The sequence below is a fragment of the Rhodotorula paludigena genome (genome assembly GCF_050403205.1).
Source record: "Rhodotorula paludigena JCM10292 DNA, Rt_paludigena_JCM10292v1_ctg15, whole genome shotgun sequence".
Lineage (NCBI taxonomy): Eukaryota > Fungi > Basidiomycota > Microbotryomycetes > Sporidiobolales > Sporidiobolaceae > Rhodotorula > Rhodotorula paludigena.
The window spans coordinates 139,681-154,416 of NW_027481443.1; the positions used below are offsets into that span (position 1 = coordinate 139,681).

Here is a 14,736-nt window from a genome sequence, read left to right on the forward strand (position 1 = left end):
GCCTAGACACATGCGCATGCTATACATCGGTTCCGTGCATTCCTACCATGGACGGCGAACGTACGAGAGGCGAGATTGAGGCGGAGTCGTTGCATTGGCTCTCGGAAACGAGAGGGGACGCGCGAGTTGGAAAGTGTGCCCGCTGCGCTCGCAGCGAAGCACACTCACCTCCCTCGACAAATAAGGCCGGAGTGCGGATCCGTGCAATGCTGAGCAGACCTTACAAACAGAGAACGACCGACAATCTGCCACCTCACTTCTTGTCTGCCGACTCGAGCCCGAGGTCCTTGGCGATCATGGTGCGAGCAATCGGGTGCAGGAAGCCGACACCGTACTCGAGGAACGTCTTCTTGGCAAGCTCGGGGTCGACCGTATGGAGCGAGCGGTAAATGGGCCTGAAAGAAGTCACGCTTTGTCGGTCCGCGCTCTCTGCACAAAGCTGAACAGCAATCGGACGGTACGACGCACCTGCAGTACTTCATGCGGCCCTGGCGGCGAACCCACTCGGCTGCTTCGTTGGCGTAGAAGCCGCCCTTGAGAGCGACGAGGAACCACCGGAGCTGTGATCGAGCCAGCAGGTGAGCAGTGGCGGCCTTCAGATACGTACGCTCGCGGCTGCCACAGACCGCTGCTTGCGCACAGGTGAGGGAATGTCACGCACCAGGATCTCGGGGTTCTTGCTCTCGGCGCCAAAGCGGTACACCTTCTCCATCGCCTCGACGACCTCGCTCTCGCCGCGCTTGAACGCGTCGTACGTCTCGAGCGTCTCGAGGAAGACGATGATCTGCGTGCTGCTGAGCTGGCCGAGGTCGGCATCGCGCGAGAAGCGCGACTCGAGGTCGGCGAGCGAGGCGCGGCGCGCGTCGGACCAGCGCTGGGCGAGGGCGTAGGCGGCATCGGCGAGAGAGGTGTCGTACTCCATCTGTACAAATCAGGGCCGGAATGAGTCAGCGTGTGCCACTCGGGCGCACGTTGCGCGACAACGGGATGAAACTGCTGCGCACCTTGACGGGGAGCTCGAGGCCAGTGCCGTTCAGCCAGGCCTGTAACGAGCCGTCATCAGCATCACACCATCACATCGTACACCCACCATTCCGGAAGAGCGAAGTGAAGGCGATCATGAGTGTCGAGACGCACATCAAAGTCGACTTCGTCGCGCAGCTTCTGCGCCTTCTCCGGGTACCGGTTCCAGTACTCCCTGCACGCAGGCGACAAAGCACATCAACACTTGTCACGAAGCAGAGCGGGATAAATCGGGCAGTGCGCACCAGAAGTGACGCTCCCAGTCGGAGGTCGAGATGCTCTTGCCGGTAAATGCCTTGATGTAGTCCTTCTGGTAAGCTGTGCGCAATCCTCGTCCATCAGCATTCTCCAAACTCTGGTGTTAAGAGTGGCTAGAGAGAACGGGCACGCACGGTTGAAGACCTCGAGACCGCCGACGACGCGCTCGAGGTAGAGGAGGAAGTTTGCGCCCTTCTCGTACGCGACGCCCGAGTAGAAGTCGTCCGGGTCCTCGCCATCCTTGTACGGGATGTCTGCAGAAGAAGGTTGATCTCGGTCAGTATGCGTGGCAGGTCTCCCTCGATCCGGGCCAACTCGGTCGCCAGGGTGATGGTAGCGTATGTGACGGTGTTTCACGCACGCAGCTTCTGCGCCTTGCGCATCTTGTCGTTGTCGTACCGCTTCAGATCGTCCAAGAGCGCCTTCCGCCCGAGGACGTATTCAAAGTCGCGCGTCGATTCCCCATGCAAGCGGAGGGCAATTACGCGCTCCGTGTACGTTGTCCAACCCTCGTTCAAGAAGAAAGCGCTCCAATCGGCGCAGCTGACATTGTTCCCGTGCCACGAGTGGCTCGCCTCGTGCGCGAGGACGTCAACCTGCGAGCGGTCGCCGACGATGAGGGCGGGCGTGAGAAAGGTCATCTGCTCGCGGAAGGGATCAGTAGGCGGCACTCCGTACAATGTGTAGCGCAAACGTACGTTGGGGTTCTCCATGCCACCGCTGAGGAGGCATCCCGTCAGCCACAAGCGATCATAGGAGGACGAGCGAGAGACGCACTAGGGGAACGAGTTGGGCAGGACGAGAGCGTCGTAGCGACCCCAGACGTACGGCCCACAGATGTCCTCTGCAATGGACACGATCCTGCGCGTACGAGCCTGGTCAGCCAGAAGCTCCTCTCGCGCTACGCACTTCTCTGCCGCACTTCTCTGCGTCCTCGGCAAACTCCCACGCAGCCCTGTCGAGCATGCTCGGCTCGGCCCATATACCCGTGCGGTCGCCGAGCGCCTTGAACGCGAGCTCGCCGCCGGCGATGGCGATGAGGTAGCTCGGGATTCCAATCTTCTGTTCCCACTCCCACGTGTGGACAGTGCCGTCGATAGGCGGTGAGGGAGCGTCGAGCGGCGGCGAGGTGCGCAGGGCAGAGAGGAGGATCGGGAGGGGCGAGTGGATCGAGGCGCTGTAAGTGGCTTTGACGCCGGGCGTGTCTTGGCACGGGACGAGGGAGCGGGCGTGGATGGCCTGGCACTGCGAGTACATGAACGGGTACTTGCCCGAGTCGGTCTGCTCTTTGTTGAGCCAGCCGAGCGCCGTGCATTCGTCGGTCGTCGCATACTCGATCGTAAGACGGACCGTCTCGCCCTTGGTGTACGCGCGCGGTAGGGCAATCGAGAGTGCCGAGCCGAGGGCGGGGTGGCGCTTGGCCGGGAGCGAGATGGGGAGCTCGTCGTGCTTCTGTGCGGCCGATGCGTCGGACGAGGAGGGCCGCTCTGCCGTTGCGAGGTACGCACGCTTGACGGCGAGGTACGAGCTGTCGAACACGACCTTGTCCTGCGTATGGAGAGAGCAAGATCAACACATGACGAGCCTGGCATGACTCATAGCAGGATACGCACGACAGAGTCTGCGTGCACGGCGAGCGAGTGGGTGACGGAGCCGCGGAGGATGCGCTGGGCCCAGTCGACGGTCAAGTCGAGGTGAAGGTGCGTCGTCGCAACGTCCTGGTAGTTGCTCTGCGTCGCCGTCTGGAGAGGAAAGCGTTTCATCAGGTGCCGAGATGCAAGTGGGGAGAGATTAGAGGGACGCACGTCGCGGTCGTTGTGCGGAGCAGTGGGCGCCATGCTGACTGGTCGTGCACTGTGCGGATCTGTTGCGACCTGCTCTGCTCGAGCCGAGTGCGAGCGGGAAGAGCAAGCGCTGCACCCACCGCGCGGGCGACGGAGATCAAGTTGGCTCGCAGCGACAAAGCCTCGCCGGAGTGCTTGGTCAGATGCAGTGCACGTACGAGTACCTCGAATAGCCCGGAGTGACTCGCTCTACTCACCTCGGCGGGTGCGAGTGGGCGTGTCTCGCAAAAGCTCGCGCTCGCCTGCGCCCGGGTTCATCGCCTCGCTGCGTTCGCACGACCCCGCCCCCGCCGTGCCCGCGATGCAGCGACCAAGCGCAGCACTGAGCTCACTCGCCCGGACCTGCACGCCCCGTGCACCCGCGCCCCTCGCCTCGCTCGCCGCCGCTCCCTCTCCCCTCCGACTCTTCTCGTCCTCGTCCGCATCCCCCGCTCGCTCCACCGCGCACCGCCCCAAGCGCGACCCGACTACCTACGGCCTGCCCCCGCGCATCCCGCGCAAGCACTGGCCGAAGCAGGGCGAGACCGACACGAGCGCACACCCGCTCTGGCGCTTCTTCCACGACCAGCAGTCCCTCGAGGTCCCCGACAAGCGCCACGACTACTCGAGTGCGTCGTCCGTGCACTTTGCCTCGTGGCGTCCCTCCCCTCTGACTCGCCGCACTTCCCACAGGCCGCTCGTGGACCGCGCCTGAACTGCGCGCGCTCCCGTTTAACTCGCTCCACGAGCTGTGGTATGTCCTCCTGCGGGAGCGCAACGTGCTCCTCACGCAGCGCGAGGAGGCCCGCCGCCTCCGCGTCGACTTGAGCGGCTTCACCGCCGTGCCCGAAAAGCTGAGGATGGTGCGTGCTACTCTTCCTTCGCCGCATTCTTTTCGCCTCTGCCAGCAAAGCACACGGCTATTGACACAGCATACGGTTGCAGTGCCAGAAGTCGATGGCGCGGATCAAGGCGATCCTCGCCGAGCGGAAGCACGCCGCGCTCGAGGCGGCAGCGATTCTGCGGCAGCGCGGAGACTTCGCCGGCGCGCAGCAGATCGAGCAGGCGACGCGGCTCGAGGAGGAGAGCTTGCAGTAGATGCGGTCGTCGCACTGTATTTTACGCTGTTGTGCAGAATGCACGGCCGTCCGTTCGTTAGTGAGGCGCTCTTTTCGCTCTTCGCCACAGCCGAGTCGATTCTCGATAGCCACACGGTCAGGTAGTCGTGTCTAGTCGTTTCATCAAGAAGCGGCGAAGTAAGCGGGTGAAGGGGATCTACTAGTGGAGTGAGAGGAAGAGACGATGTGCAGCGGCGGCACCAGCCGGCCGCGCAGTGCAAGAAACGGCGGTAGCTATAGACAACGAGGCGAGGAGTTTTGGATGGAGCCAGTCCAGTACGAGTGTGGAGAGGGAAGGGAAATCTATGATGCTGCTATATGGACAATCGGAGGCGAGAAGACGAGAGAAAGTGCTGCGAGACGAGCGTTCACGCCTTGATGCACGCGCCGGCCGACGCGTCGAACTCGAAGCCGTCCTCGCACGCCCAGATCTCGCCTGTAGAGTGGAGAGAACAGGGTCAGCGACCGCAGGACGAGGTGCGAAGCCGTCTAGACCAAGTCGGGACCAGCGGCTCGGAGGGAAAGGAGGGCAAACGTACAGACACCAGCCGTGCAGCCGACGGCGGCAACGCCGGGGATGCTCGTGCAGTCGACGCCGCCCTCGCTCGCGCACGCGCCGCACTGCTCAAGGCTGCTCTGCACGTCGACGCACTCGAACGCGCGCTTGCCGCGCGGGCTCTGACGGCTCGTCGCGGCCGCGCCGTCGACCGCGCACGCGGCGTGGCCCGCGGGGCAGAGCGCCGCGCGGCGGTGGTGCAGCGCGCGACGCGAGCGCGCGCGCTGCGAGGGCCCGACGGTCGCGTCGACGCAGGTGAGGGTCGAGTCGTCGCAGCGGAGTCCGTCGGCGCAGCCGAACTGCGGGTCGACCTCGCAGCTGCCGCCCTCCGGGACGTGCACGTCGCAGTTGGCCGTGCCAAAGTTGCAGTACCTGCGAGAGAGGCAGACGGGCCCTGTCAGCTCCTCGCAATCTTGCCCGGACCCGGTGCGACAGACTCACCCAGTCTCGCAGAATTGGTTGAAGATGGCCTGCGCCTCCTCGGCCTCGAGGTCGAGCGGGGCGGTCGAGTAGTCCTGGCAGAACGCCCCCTGACCGCCGCACGTGTCGCTGTCCGTGATGTCGTACTCGTTCGACAGGCAGTAGAGGAAGCCGAGGCAGTTCTGGTCCGAGCCGCCGCAGCCCTGGGTGAAGCCGCCCTGGCTGTGAAGTTGCAAGAAGACGATTGGGAAGGTCAGCTAACAGCGCCATGTGCAGAGCGAGTTCCGCCTCTTGACGCACCAGAGACCGTCAACGCAGATACCGTTGTCGCAGTTGGCGCTCGTCGAGCAGGTGGCACCGGCAATACCGCAGAAGTAGGCGCCGGACTCCGTCTCCTCGACGCACTCGGCGTTGACGGGGTTGACGCCGTCGCCCTGCGTGCCGTCGTCGTTGCCAGTGTTGGAGCCCGGCGCAATCAGCTCGCCGGCAGCGCACGCGCCCTGGTCTGTTGATCGCGAGGGAGGACGCGCTAAGTCAGTTAGGGCGTTTCGACGAAGGCAAAGAGGTTGGAACACACTGGCAGAGAAAGACTCGTCGCCATTGACGAGCGTGCAGGGGAAGCGGCCGTAGCCTCGGGCGGGACTGGGCGACTGCGCAAGCGCGAGGGACGCGAGAGACGCGAGGGAAGCGAGAGCGAGAGTGGAACGCATGGCGAGTATTGAAGGAGAGGCCGAACGAAAGTGACGAAACGAAGGAACGAAGGACTGAGGTAGGCGACTTCGAACGACCAGCGTAGGAGAAGAAAGCACGGCAGCGAGACGAAGAGAGAGAGAGCGAGCAGCAAAAGCGGCGCGCGGAAGTCGACCTCGCGCCCGTTGGCGCCGGGCGCGCGACGCGTGAATTTGGCGATCCGTCGAGTGACAGATCTACGCGAGCACCTCGGCCCGGCATCTGCATCCCTTTGTGATCTGCCACGCGACATTCGGCGTTCTCGAAGGTTGCTCCGGGGCCCGTCAGCCGCGCAGTCGAATTTCGACGACTTGCGCAACCACCCCGCTCGTGCCGACCTCGCACCACGTTGCGCCGTGTGATGCCAGCTGCGGAGATACAATGCAACGCCGCAGCCGTCTGAAAGCGGTTGCACTCTGTCACGAGCGACCCGAGCGTGACGGGCGGCGACGCTCGGGCGAGCACAAGGGCGAGCATGAGAAGGAGCGGAAGTGATGAGTTCCAGAACCACTCAGCGCTGGCGCAGCACAACAGAAACAGCGTAACAGGTACTCGACAGCTCTCACTGCGCTCCACTGCGTGTCCCGATGCGTAAGAATGACATGCGCAGGAGGAAGAGAAGCGAAAGCCCGGGTAATACGGAGGCGGAGAAAGGCAAACAACGAGGGCAGGGCGCATACAGAGGGCCATGAGAAAGACGACTAGGCGGCCATGAGCGACGGAAGAAGGAAAGCTGCGAGGGCGGGAAAGCGGAGAGGGCGGAAGCGCTCAAGCAATGACGGCAACGCACGCTGCGTCGACCGCATTGTACTCGAAGCCAGTTTCGCATGACCAGATCTCGCCTGCAACACAGCAAGGAGGAACGTCAGTATGGAATCAGGAAAGAGCGCTCGATGGCCAGAAAAAAGGGGAGGCGAAGGTCGGAGCATGAGCAATGGAGGGAGGTAACGACGGTTCTTCACGTACAGACACCAGCCTGGCAGCCGACCGCCGCAACGCCCGGAAGGGCAGTGCAGTCGACGCCGCCGTCGAGAGCGCAGGCACCGCACTGCTCGAGATTGCTCGAAACGTCGACGCACTCGAACGCGAAGGCGTCGCGCTTCGACGGCGCCGCATCCTTGTTGTCGACGGAGCAAGCTGCGTGGCCAGCAGGGCAGAGCGCGCGCTTGTGCTGGTCGACTGAGCGGCGAGTGCGGGCGCGCGGCGAAGGGAGCGTCTCCTGCACGCACTTGCCCGTCGAGTCGCTGCAGCGAAGGCCATCGGCACAGCCCTGACGGTCGCTCGTGCAGGTTTCGCCCTCCTTGTAGCGGTCGGAGCAGACGGCATTGCCATAATGGCAGTAGCTGCGCAGGTCCAAACCCGAGTCAGTCCCGAAACGATTCAAGCCGCAGGTGGATGGGCAGGAAACCCGTGCTTCACGCACCCGCTCGCACAGAATTGGTCGTACGTCGCGCGCGCCTCGTGTTCAGCGCAGTCCCACGTGACGGCGCGCGGGTCCTTGCAGAATGCGCCCTTGCCGCCGCACGTGTCGTTCGGGGTGCACCTGTCCCAGTAGTCGGTGCAGTAGAGGTAGCCGCTGCCTGTATTGACAACATGTGCATCAGCACGAGGAATCCGCGGGCAGAAAGCAGAGTAGACAGGCTTACAGTTTGAGTCGCTCGAGCCACACCTCTGGGTGAAGCCGCCCTGGCAGCGACCGTTGACGCACTTGCCGTTGTCGCAGTGCTTGTCCTTGGAACACTGCGCGCCGGCGATACCGCAGAACCAGCCGCCAGTCTCGTGCTGCTTGACGCACTGCGAGTCCTCGGGCTTGCGGCCGTCGCCCTGGTAGTAGTTGTCGTACTTGTTGAGGCCCGGCGAGACGAGCTCCGACTCTGCACACAGCCTCTGGTCTGTGCGCAAGCCAGGATCGTCAGCTGAGCTTGTCTTGAGCCATGCGTCGTGCAACGTACCTCCGGTCCAGGAGCCATCAGGCTTGCGAACCGTGCAGGGGAAGCGGCCGTATCCTTCGACGTTCTTGACGACAGGGTAGCTGGGACCGCCCCCGCCACCGGTGGCCACTACTGCGCCGGCAAATGATGCGAGAACGAGAAGAGCAGTTGAAGCGTGCATGGTGACGAGGGCGGCGGACGTCGAGCGATGGAGTGGAAGAGTCGCGAGTTGCCGAGCTTATTGCGAGTAAGGATAGACTAGGGTGAGAGGCTCGGCAAGAGGGTCGGCGGACGACTGGGAGCAAATGGAGAGCAGGAGCGCAAGAAGGTGGCGAAGGAGCAAGAGGAGGCAAGATACCGCCGGTTGTGCATGCAGACATCGTGCAAGCATCCGCATGTCCATGGAGCAGGCGCCTTCTCCTGCAACTCCGTGAAGCTGTTCGAGCCCTCAGGACGAGCGTCGAGTTCGAATCAACCCTTCAATGCCTCGTCGATCGCCTAGGTATCGCCGAGGTCACGTAGACGAATGTATCGGAGCACGCCATCCCTCATTCAGAGGCAATCGTGAGCGGCGCGAGACGAGTCCTCCCTCACAACCGCTGACTTCGTCGCAAAACCGCGGGTCTTTTGCCAGTGGCATCGCAGAGTCGCAGACAACACGAGCGATAACGAAGTCGTCAGCGAACCATGCGCGCCTCTTCGGAGTACCGCGAATGACCACGCGAGCAGGAGCGTGCTGAATTGTCAATTGATGAAGCGCTTGGCAACGTGGTGACTGTGCAGGGCGCAACAGGGAGCGCAGCTGAGCGAAAGCACTCCGCGAAACCGCCTGAGCGGGCACACGCGAGCGTGTCGTGCGAGCCTGGATGTGATGGCCGGGTCGAAGCCGTTGCGCGACGACGCGACGGAGACACTCGCTTCCGGCGCGTCTCGCTGGCGAGACCTTGATTAAGACAGCCTTTGCGAAAAGCACATGCAGACGCCGACGCGCTCAATAGACGTGTGCGTAGCCTTCGCCCTTTTCTGCTGCGTCGTCTCGAGATGAGAAGGTCGGAGCATCTCGTGTTGAACATGCTCTTGCGCTGTTGGCAAAGTCTGTGTAGATTGCGCATCATCGCAGAGGAGGGTCTTCTTCTTGCGAGCGGCTGACGAAGCAAATGAAGCCGACGTCCTCTGAATCTCGAGATCCGCTTTTGCCCACATTTCACGCATGTCTGGTCGCAGGCACAGGAGAAAGGAGTGCTCCGTCTACCACTGCAGCTCCTTACCCGTGTAGTCCCAGAAGCGCCCGCTGGTCGCGTCCACCGTCGCCTTGTCGACGATGCCGAGCACAGCGGTAACGCTCTCGTGCAGCTTGACGGGCGCCTCGTCAAGGCCAAATTGCTGCGCACCGCGGTTGCCCAGATCGGTGTTGACGTGACCCGGGCTGATGGCGTAGGCGCAGAGGTTGTTCTTCGTGTGCTGGATCGAGATCTGCGCCACCAGGTAGTTGAGCGCGGCCTTCGACGCTCCGTACGCAGCGGCCGGAATCGGAAGCTTCATGCTGATGGAACCGACCGTCGTCGAGATGGCGACAAAGTGTGGCGCAGAGGAAGCGAAGAGGAGGGGCGCAAACGTCTGGAAGAGGAGCTGTGGGCCGAGCGTGTTGACCTCGAAGTGGTCGCGCATCTGCTCAAACCGAGCGCCGAGCACTGGCGCGAGGTCGTCGCAAATGCCTGCACACAGAAAGCGTCAGGATGCGCTCGTTGCCGCCCGCCGCGTTGTACTCTTTCGCAATGCGGAAACGCACCAGCGTTGGCAATGAGATAGTCAACACGGCCAGCCTTCTCCTTGACCGCCGCCGCCGCAGCCTTGTTGTCAGCCTCAGATGTCGCTTCGAGCTTGAGCACCTCGAGGTTGTCGTGCTCCTTGCGCAGCGAGTTGAGAGCGTCCGCGTTCTCGGGGCTGCGCGCGGTCGCAAAGACCAGTGCGTCCGAGCGCTTGACAAGCTCAGTGACGAGACCGAGACCGATGCCACGGTTGGCGCCGGTGACTGTGTGAGAGAATGGGTCAATCGTGAGCGGAGTGCAAGAAAGATGCGGACAAGCGCACCGAAGTAGACGGTCTTGGCAGTCATATCTCCCGCGTAAGGATGGGCAAAGAGGTGAGTGGAGAGGCCAGTGGAGAGGCAGCGAGAGCAAAGAAGTCAGAAGCTCCGGCAAAGCAATGCAGACGAGCACAACGAGCAAATGGGCTTCGGACGACGCCTCCACACGTAGAGAGCGGACCGACTCAGGTGCGTCAGCCTAAGCGACAGAGACATGCCTGCGTTAGCAAGGCGGCAAAGCCAACGGCAAATCGTGTAGGTGCGGTTGGTGCGAACTGGATGAGTCGATCCCGCTCCATCCGGAAGTACCGAAAGGATGCGGTCACCGACCAAGGTTGAGATCGAAGAAAGTGCGTTAGCACGCCAGAGGCTGCTCGAGCAGAGACCGACTAGCATGTAGGCATCGATGGGAAGCCGAACCCGATTAGCTATTGGCGAACGAAGGCGGCTGGGTGAACACCCAGTACGCCCTCGTGAGCGAGACCGAAGGGAGCGGCAGCTTGAGCACGAGATTCTGAGGGCTGCACAGGCTTGAATGCGTCCAGCGAGGCCAGCGTGCGTACAGTGCGGGAAGCGGACGACCCAAGGAATGACGGTCGAAAGCGACCCGCCATCGCGGCGGTTTCTCGTGCGACGCTGCGGCGCGTCGACAAGCGGGTACAGCCGTGCGCAGACGCCTAAAAAGATCAGAAAGCGTCGCCCTCGCCGTCGTCGTCAGACAGACACTGTCGGAGTGATGATGCGGCCCAGGTCCTCGTCCTTCGCAGATGCGCACGTGCACGGGAATTGTGAACACGCGAACAGCAAGATGCATTCTCCAGCACAGTGTCTGGTGCGATACAGTGATGACGAGGACTTCGGGACAAGGCAAGGACAAGGAGAACAAGCGACGGGCTGCGTCGGAAATCGTAGGCCATATACTTCATCTTTCGCGGTAACGAGAAAGCTACTGTTGCGACAGACGAAACGAAGGGAAGACACAATGCAAGGGAAAACGAGAGGACTCTCGCCTTTTTGCGATTCCGTGAGCAGGGCAAACGAGCCATGCACCCATGACAGCCAGGTGCGCTGCGACGATTGCCTACGCAACTGCAGCACCCGAGAGAAGGAGTTTCCATCGCGCAGAGGTTTACCACTGCAGCTCGTCGCCCGTGTAGTCCCGAAACCGTCCACCAGTCGACTCGCGCGTCGCCTTGTCGACGATGCCGAGCACGCCCGCGACGCTCTCCTCGAGCTTGACGGGTGCCTCGGCCATGCCAAAGTGCGCGACGGCCTGATTGCCCATGTCGGTTCCGACCAGCCCGGGGCTGATGGCGTAGGCGGCGAGGTTGTTCTGGTCGCCGTGCTCGACGGCGACCTGCGCCGTGAGGAAGTTGAGCGCGGCCTTGGACGCGCCGTACGCCGTCATCGCCAGCGGGAGCTTCATCCCGATCGAGCCGACCGTGGTCGAGATGACGACGAAGTGCGGCGAGGGCGACGCGAAGAGGAGCGGCGCGAACGCCTGGAAGGTGAGCTGCGTGCCGACCGTGTTGACCTCGAAGTGCTCGCGCAGCTTTTGCACGGGCGTGTCGAGGATCGGGGCGATCAGATTGGCGACGCCTGTGCGAGATGAGTGTCAGGTTGGGCAGCGAGGCGAGGTGGTCTTGACGGGAAAAGACGGACCGGCGTTTGCAATGAGGTAGTCGACGCGGCCGGCCTTCTCTTTGACCAGAGCAGCAGCAGCCTGCGACTCGGCTTCCGACGTCGTCTCGAGCTTGACAATCTCGAGGTTGTCGTGCTCTTTTGCGAGCGCGTGCAACGCGTCCGCCTTGTCGGGGTTGCGCGCCGTTGCGAAGACGAGAGCGTCCTTGCGCTTGACAAGTTCAGTGACGAGACCGAGGCCGATGCCGCGGTTTGTGCCAGTGACTGCGCGAGCCGCGAGTTCGAGGGTGCGCCGACGAGGGAGGGGAGCGGAAGCACCCACCGACGTAAACGATCTTGGCAGCCATGATTCAGGCAAGGTGGAACGTCGAGGTGGAAAGGTCGAGATGAATCAAAGCGACTCAGGAAAAGGGGATGAAGCAGACGAGAGCAAGAGCAGCAGCGCCTCGAGGAGTGTCATCTCTCGGTGCGCCCGAAGCAAGCTGAGCAAGCAGCGCCTGACGAAGCGGGTGACCAAGCCGGCACGCAGGGCTCCGTTCGGGCGTCGGGCCGTTGGTGTGTGTTGCTTCGTGGTGTGGAGGCAGCGGCACGAGAAGGTGAAAGTGGAGGCGAGACGGGAGTAGCGGAGTAGTGTGTCAGCGATTCGCGGCCCCGATCGGGTCGGGACGGTCGAGCCGGAGCCTGCGCCAGGAGCCAATGCACGCCGGAGCAAGAAGCGGGATCTGGTGAATGCGAAGCGATGAGGGGAGCGGGACGGAAGCGTGCCCCGACAGGCAAAGCGAGGGCGCGGAAGGTGCCATGCGCGAGTGAGTCCGCTGCAATCGAGCGAGGACTTGCGCCTCGAAGCAGTGGCAAGCGTCGAGCCAGGCTGCACTCGACGGAGCTAGACTGTGTCGAGGCTGCGGCGTCGGTCGCGTCGAGCGAGCGGAAGCTGGCTCGGGTCCGCCTTCCCCTCCAACTCGCCCGCAGAGACAGATGGCAGACAGCGGACGCACCCTGCGCAGCCGCACAAAGGCTCAGGCCCAGCAGCAGCAGCACCAGCAGCCCGCTGCCCCTGCCGCCCCGGCTTCACCTCCTCGTGCTTCAACGGCATCCAAAGCCGAACCACCTGCAGCGGTCGATCCGCATGCCAAGGAAGATGAGCTCGAGTTCGGTGGGGCCGTCGGCACCTTCGCCATGATGACGGGCTTCCCGCTCCTCTTCTACTACCTCTACGTCTGCTTGTACTTTCACGACGGTCCGTCCTCCCTCCCTCAGCTCGCCGTCTCCACGTAGGAGCACGCTAATTCGCGCGTCATTCGCCCTGCACAGGCAAGCTCGCAACGCCCGAGCAGCCGCTGTCGCTGACCAGCGCTGGCGGCTGGATCGACTTCATTCAGCATGTCGCTAGCCTCGTCTGGGAGGTGCGTGCAGCCGCTGTCTGTTTCCGGGGGGTAGCGCTGATACAATCATCGCCAACAGCACGCCATGCCGACCAAGCGGGCTTGGGCGGTCTACCTCACCTTCGTCGGCGGCCAGTTCCTCCTCGCCTTCGTCATGCCCGGCGTCTGGCAGAAGGGCCTCCCGCTCTCGCACGCGGGCGGCAAGACGCTCGACTACTACTGCAACGCCTACACTTCGCTGTACGCGACCGTTGCGCTCGTCGCGTCGGCGCACTACACGGGCGTCTTCAACCTCGCCGAGGTCATCGACCTGTACGGCCCGCTCCTCACGGTCGCGTCCATCTCGGGCTTTGCGCTCGCCGCCGCGACGTACGTCACGGGCGAGCGGTACCGCATGAGCGGCAACCTCGTGTACGACTATTTCATGGGCTCGACGCTCAACCCGCGCGTCGGCATCGTCGACATCAAGATGTTTTGCGAGATCCGCGTCAGCTGGACCATCCTCTCGGCGCTCGCCTTTGGCGCCGTCGCCAAGCAGTACCAGGACTACGGCCACGTGAGCGGGAACCTGTGGCTGTTCGCGTACGGCACCGGTCTCTACCTCAACGCGTGCGCAAAGGTGAGCACGGTCTGCTCCGGAGAGGCTGTGTCCCAGGGCTGACGAGTCGATGCGATGCGATGCGCAGGGCGAGCAGTACATTCCGCAAACCTGGGGTGAGCCTGTTCTCGCTCGACTTGCCCATCGCTTCTGCTCACCGAGTTCTCCCTCACTCAACAGACATGAACTACGAGAAGGTATGCTCTGCGCCACTCTCCAGATTTCGTCACGTCTGACACTCGGCGCGTCCAGTTCGGCTGGCTCCTCTCGTACTGGAACCTCGCCGGCGTGCCCTTCTCGTACGCCTACGCCGCGATCTACATGGCGACGCACGACCCGGCCGAGTACACGTACCCGACGCCCGTCCTCGTCTTCCTCTTTGCGCTCCTCACGCTCGCGCAGTGCCTGTACGTTTCCTGCGACGGCCAGCCCCTGAGTCTCACTGACCCGCCCGCGAACTGGACCGGACCGCAGGATGGACATCTCGATGGCGCAGAAGTCGCACTTCAAGGCGCTCAAGACGGGCACGTACATCAAGCGGTACACGTTCCCGCAGCTGCCGTGGGCCGAGCTCGACAATCCCAAGACGTTCAAGACCAAGAGCGGCGAGCTCCTCATCGACGGGTGCTGGGCGTACCTGCGCAAGCCGAGTGAGTCGGCGTCGCTGGCCGCGGTATTGAATCGCGGAGGATGTCCTGGGCGCGCGGCTTGCCGCATCGTGCTGACGCTTCGCTGTGCGCGACAGACTACATCTCGGACTGGATCCAGGCGCTGATCTGGGGCCTGTCGTCCGGGACCAACTCTGTGATCCCGTACTACTACCCGTTCTTCCACTGCACGATGCTGCTGCACCGCAACGCGCGCGACGAGGTCAAGTGCTCGCGCAAGTACGGCGACGACTGGAAGAGGTACAAGGAGATGGTGCCGTATTCGTGCGTCTTTGCGCTCGACTGCCGTCGTTCCGCCGTCTCGAACTGACGCTCTCGAGATGCAGCTACATCCCGTATGTCCTTTGAAGGAGCGCAACGCCCAAGAGAGACGCCGCTTCATCCCTCTCACACGATACCCCTCACTCTCTCGAGTTGGACGACGACCCGTATTCCCGCATCGAGTCTGCATGCCCTGCAAAACTGTCTACTGTGCTCTGTTCGGTGCCTCGCCCGAGGCCAAG

The 14,736-nt window shown here is 63.0% G+C and overlaps 7 protein-coding genes across 7 annotated transcripts; 2 read left to right on the forward strand and 5 right to left on the reverse strand.

Moving 5' to 3' along the window:
* Positions 1 to 253: 253 nt before the first annotated feature.
* LAP2 (bifunctional aminopeptidase/epoxide hydrolase) lies at positions 254 to 3,119 on the reverse strand (the record flags this gene model as incomplete). The annotated part of the gene is made up of 13 exons (XM_076648369.1): positions 254 to 395; positions 469 to 560; positions 662 to 922; positions 1,005 to 1,043; positions 1,138 to 1,198; positions 1,269 to 1,341; positions 1,416 to 1,535; positions 1,643 to 1,922; positions 1,980 to 2,001; positions 2,059 to 2,142; positions 2,204 to 2,829; positions 2,895 to 3,023; positions 3,087 to 3,119. The coding sequence occupies 13 exons, from the start codon at positions 3,117 to 3,119 to the stop codon at positions 254 to 256; spliced, it is 1,962 nt and encodes a 653-aa protein (XP_076506058.1).
* A 307-nt stretch (positions 3,120 to 3,426) lies between these two features.
* MRPL4 (mitochondrial 54S ribosomal protein uL29m MRPL4) lies at positions 3,427 to 4,202 on the forward strand (the record flags this gene model as incomplete). The annotated part of the gene is made up of 3 exons (XM_076648370.1): positions 3,427 to 3,733; positions 3,798 to 3,967; positions 4,050 to 4,202. 3 exons carry the CDS (start codon positions 3,427 to 3,429, stop codon positions 4,200 to 4,202), a joined length of 630 nt encoding a protein of 209 aa, XP_076506059.1.
* Positions 4,203 to 4,590: 388 nt separating this feature from the next.
* Positions 4,591 to 5,908, reverse strand: JCM10292_005765 (uncharacterized protein; the record flags this gene model as incomplete). Its single annotated transcript, XM_076648371.1, has 5 exons — positions 4,591 to 4,658; positions 4,762 to 5,150; positions 5,220 to 5,420; positions 5,499 to 5,703; positions 5,776 to 5,908. 5 exons carry the CDS (start codon positions 5,906 to 5,908, stop codon positions 4,591 to 4,593), a joined length of 996 nt encoding a protein of 331 aa, XP_076506060.1.
* A 787-nt stretch (positions 5,909 to 6,695) lies between these two features.
* Positions 6,696 to 8,039, reverse strand: JCM10292_005766 (uncharacterized protein; the record flags this gene model as incomplete). Its single annotated transcript, XM_076648372.1, has 5 exons — positions 6,696 to 6,769; positions 6,894 to 7,270; positions 7,351 to 7,507; positions 7,574 to 7,819; positions 7,880 to 8,039. 5 exons carry the CDS (start codon positions 8,037 to 8,039, stop codon positions 6,696 to 6,698), a joined length of 1,014 nt encoding a protein of 337 aa, XP_076506061.1.
* A 1,067-nt stretch (positions 8,040 to 9,106) lies between these two features.
* Positions 9,107 to 9,974, reverse strand: JCM10292_005767 (uncharacterized protein; the record flags this gene model as incomplete). Its single annotated transcript, XM_076648373.1, has 3 exons — positions 9,107 to 9,573; positions 9,648 to 9,890; positions 9,950 to 9,974. The coding sequence occupies 3 exons, from the start codon at positions 9,972 to 9,974 to the stop codon at positions 9,107 to 9,109; spliced, it is 735 nt and encodes a 244-aa protein (XP_076506062.1).
* A 1,099-nt stretch (positions 9,975 to 11,073) lies between these two features.
* On the reverse strand, positions 11,074 to 11,932 carry JCM10292_005768 (SDR family oxidoreductase; the record flags this gene model as incomplete). Its single annotated transcript, XM_076648374.1, has 3 exons — positions 11,074 to 11,543; positions 11,607 to 11,849; positions 11,908 to 11,932. 3 exons carry the CDS (start codon positions 11,930 to 11,932, stop codon positions 11,074 to 11,076), a joined length of 738 nt encoding a protein of 245 aa, XP_076506063.1.
* Positions 11,933 to 12,560: 628 nt separating this feature from the next.
* Positions 12,561 to 14,581, forward strand: ERG4 (delta(24(24(1)))-sterol reductase; the record flags this gene model as incomplete). The annotated part of the gene is made up of 9 exons (XM_076648375.1): positions 12,561 to 12,822; positions 12,897 to 12,988; positions 13,047 to 13,586; positions 13,654 to 13,681; positions 13,746 to 13,762; positions 13,818 to 13,972; positions 14,040 to 14,215; positions 14,311 to 14,497; positions 14,560 to 14,581. The coding sequence occupies 9 exons, from the start codon at positions 12,561 to 12,563 to the stop codon at positions 14,579 to 14,581; spliced, it is 1,479 nt and encodes a 492-aa protein (XP_076506064.1).
* Positions 14,582 to 14,736: the final 155 nt, after the last annotated feature.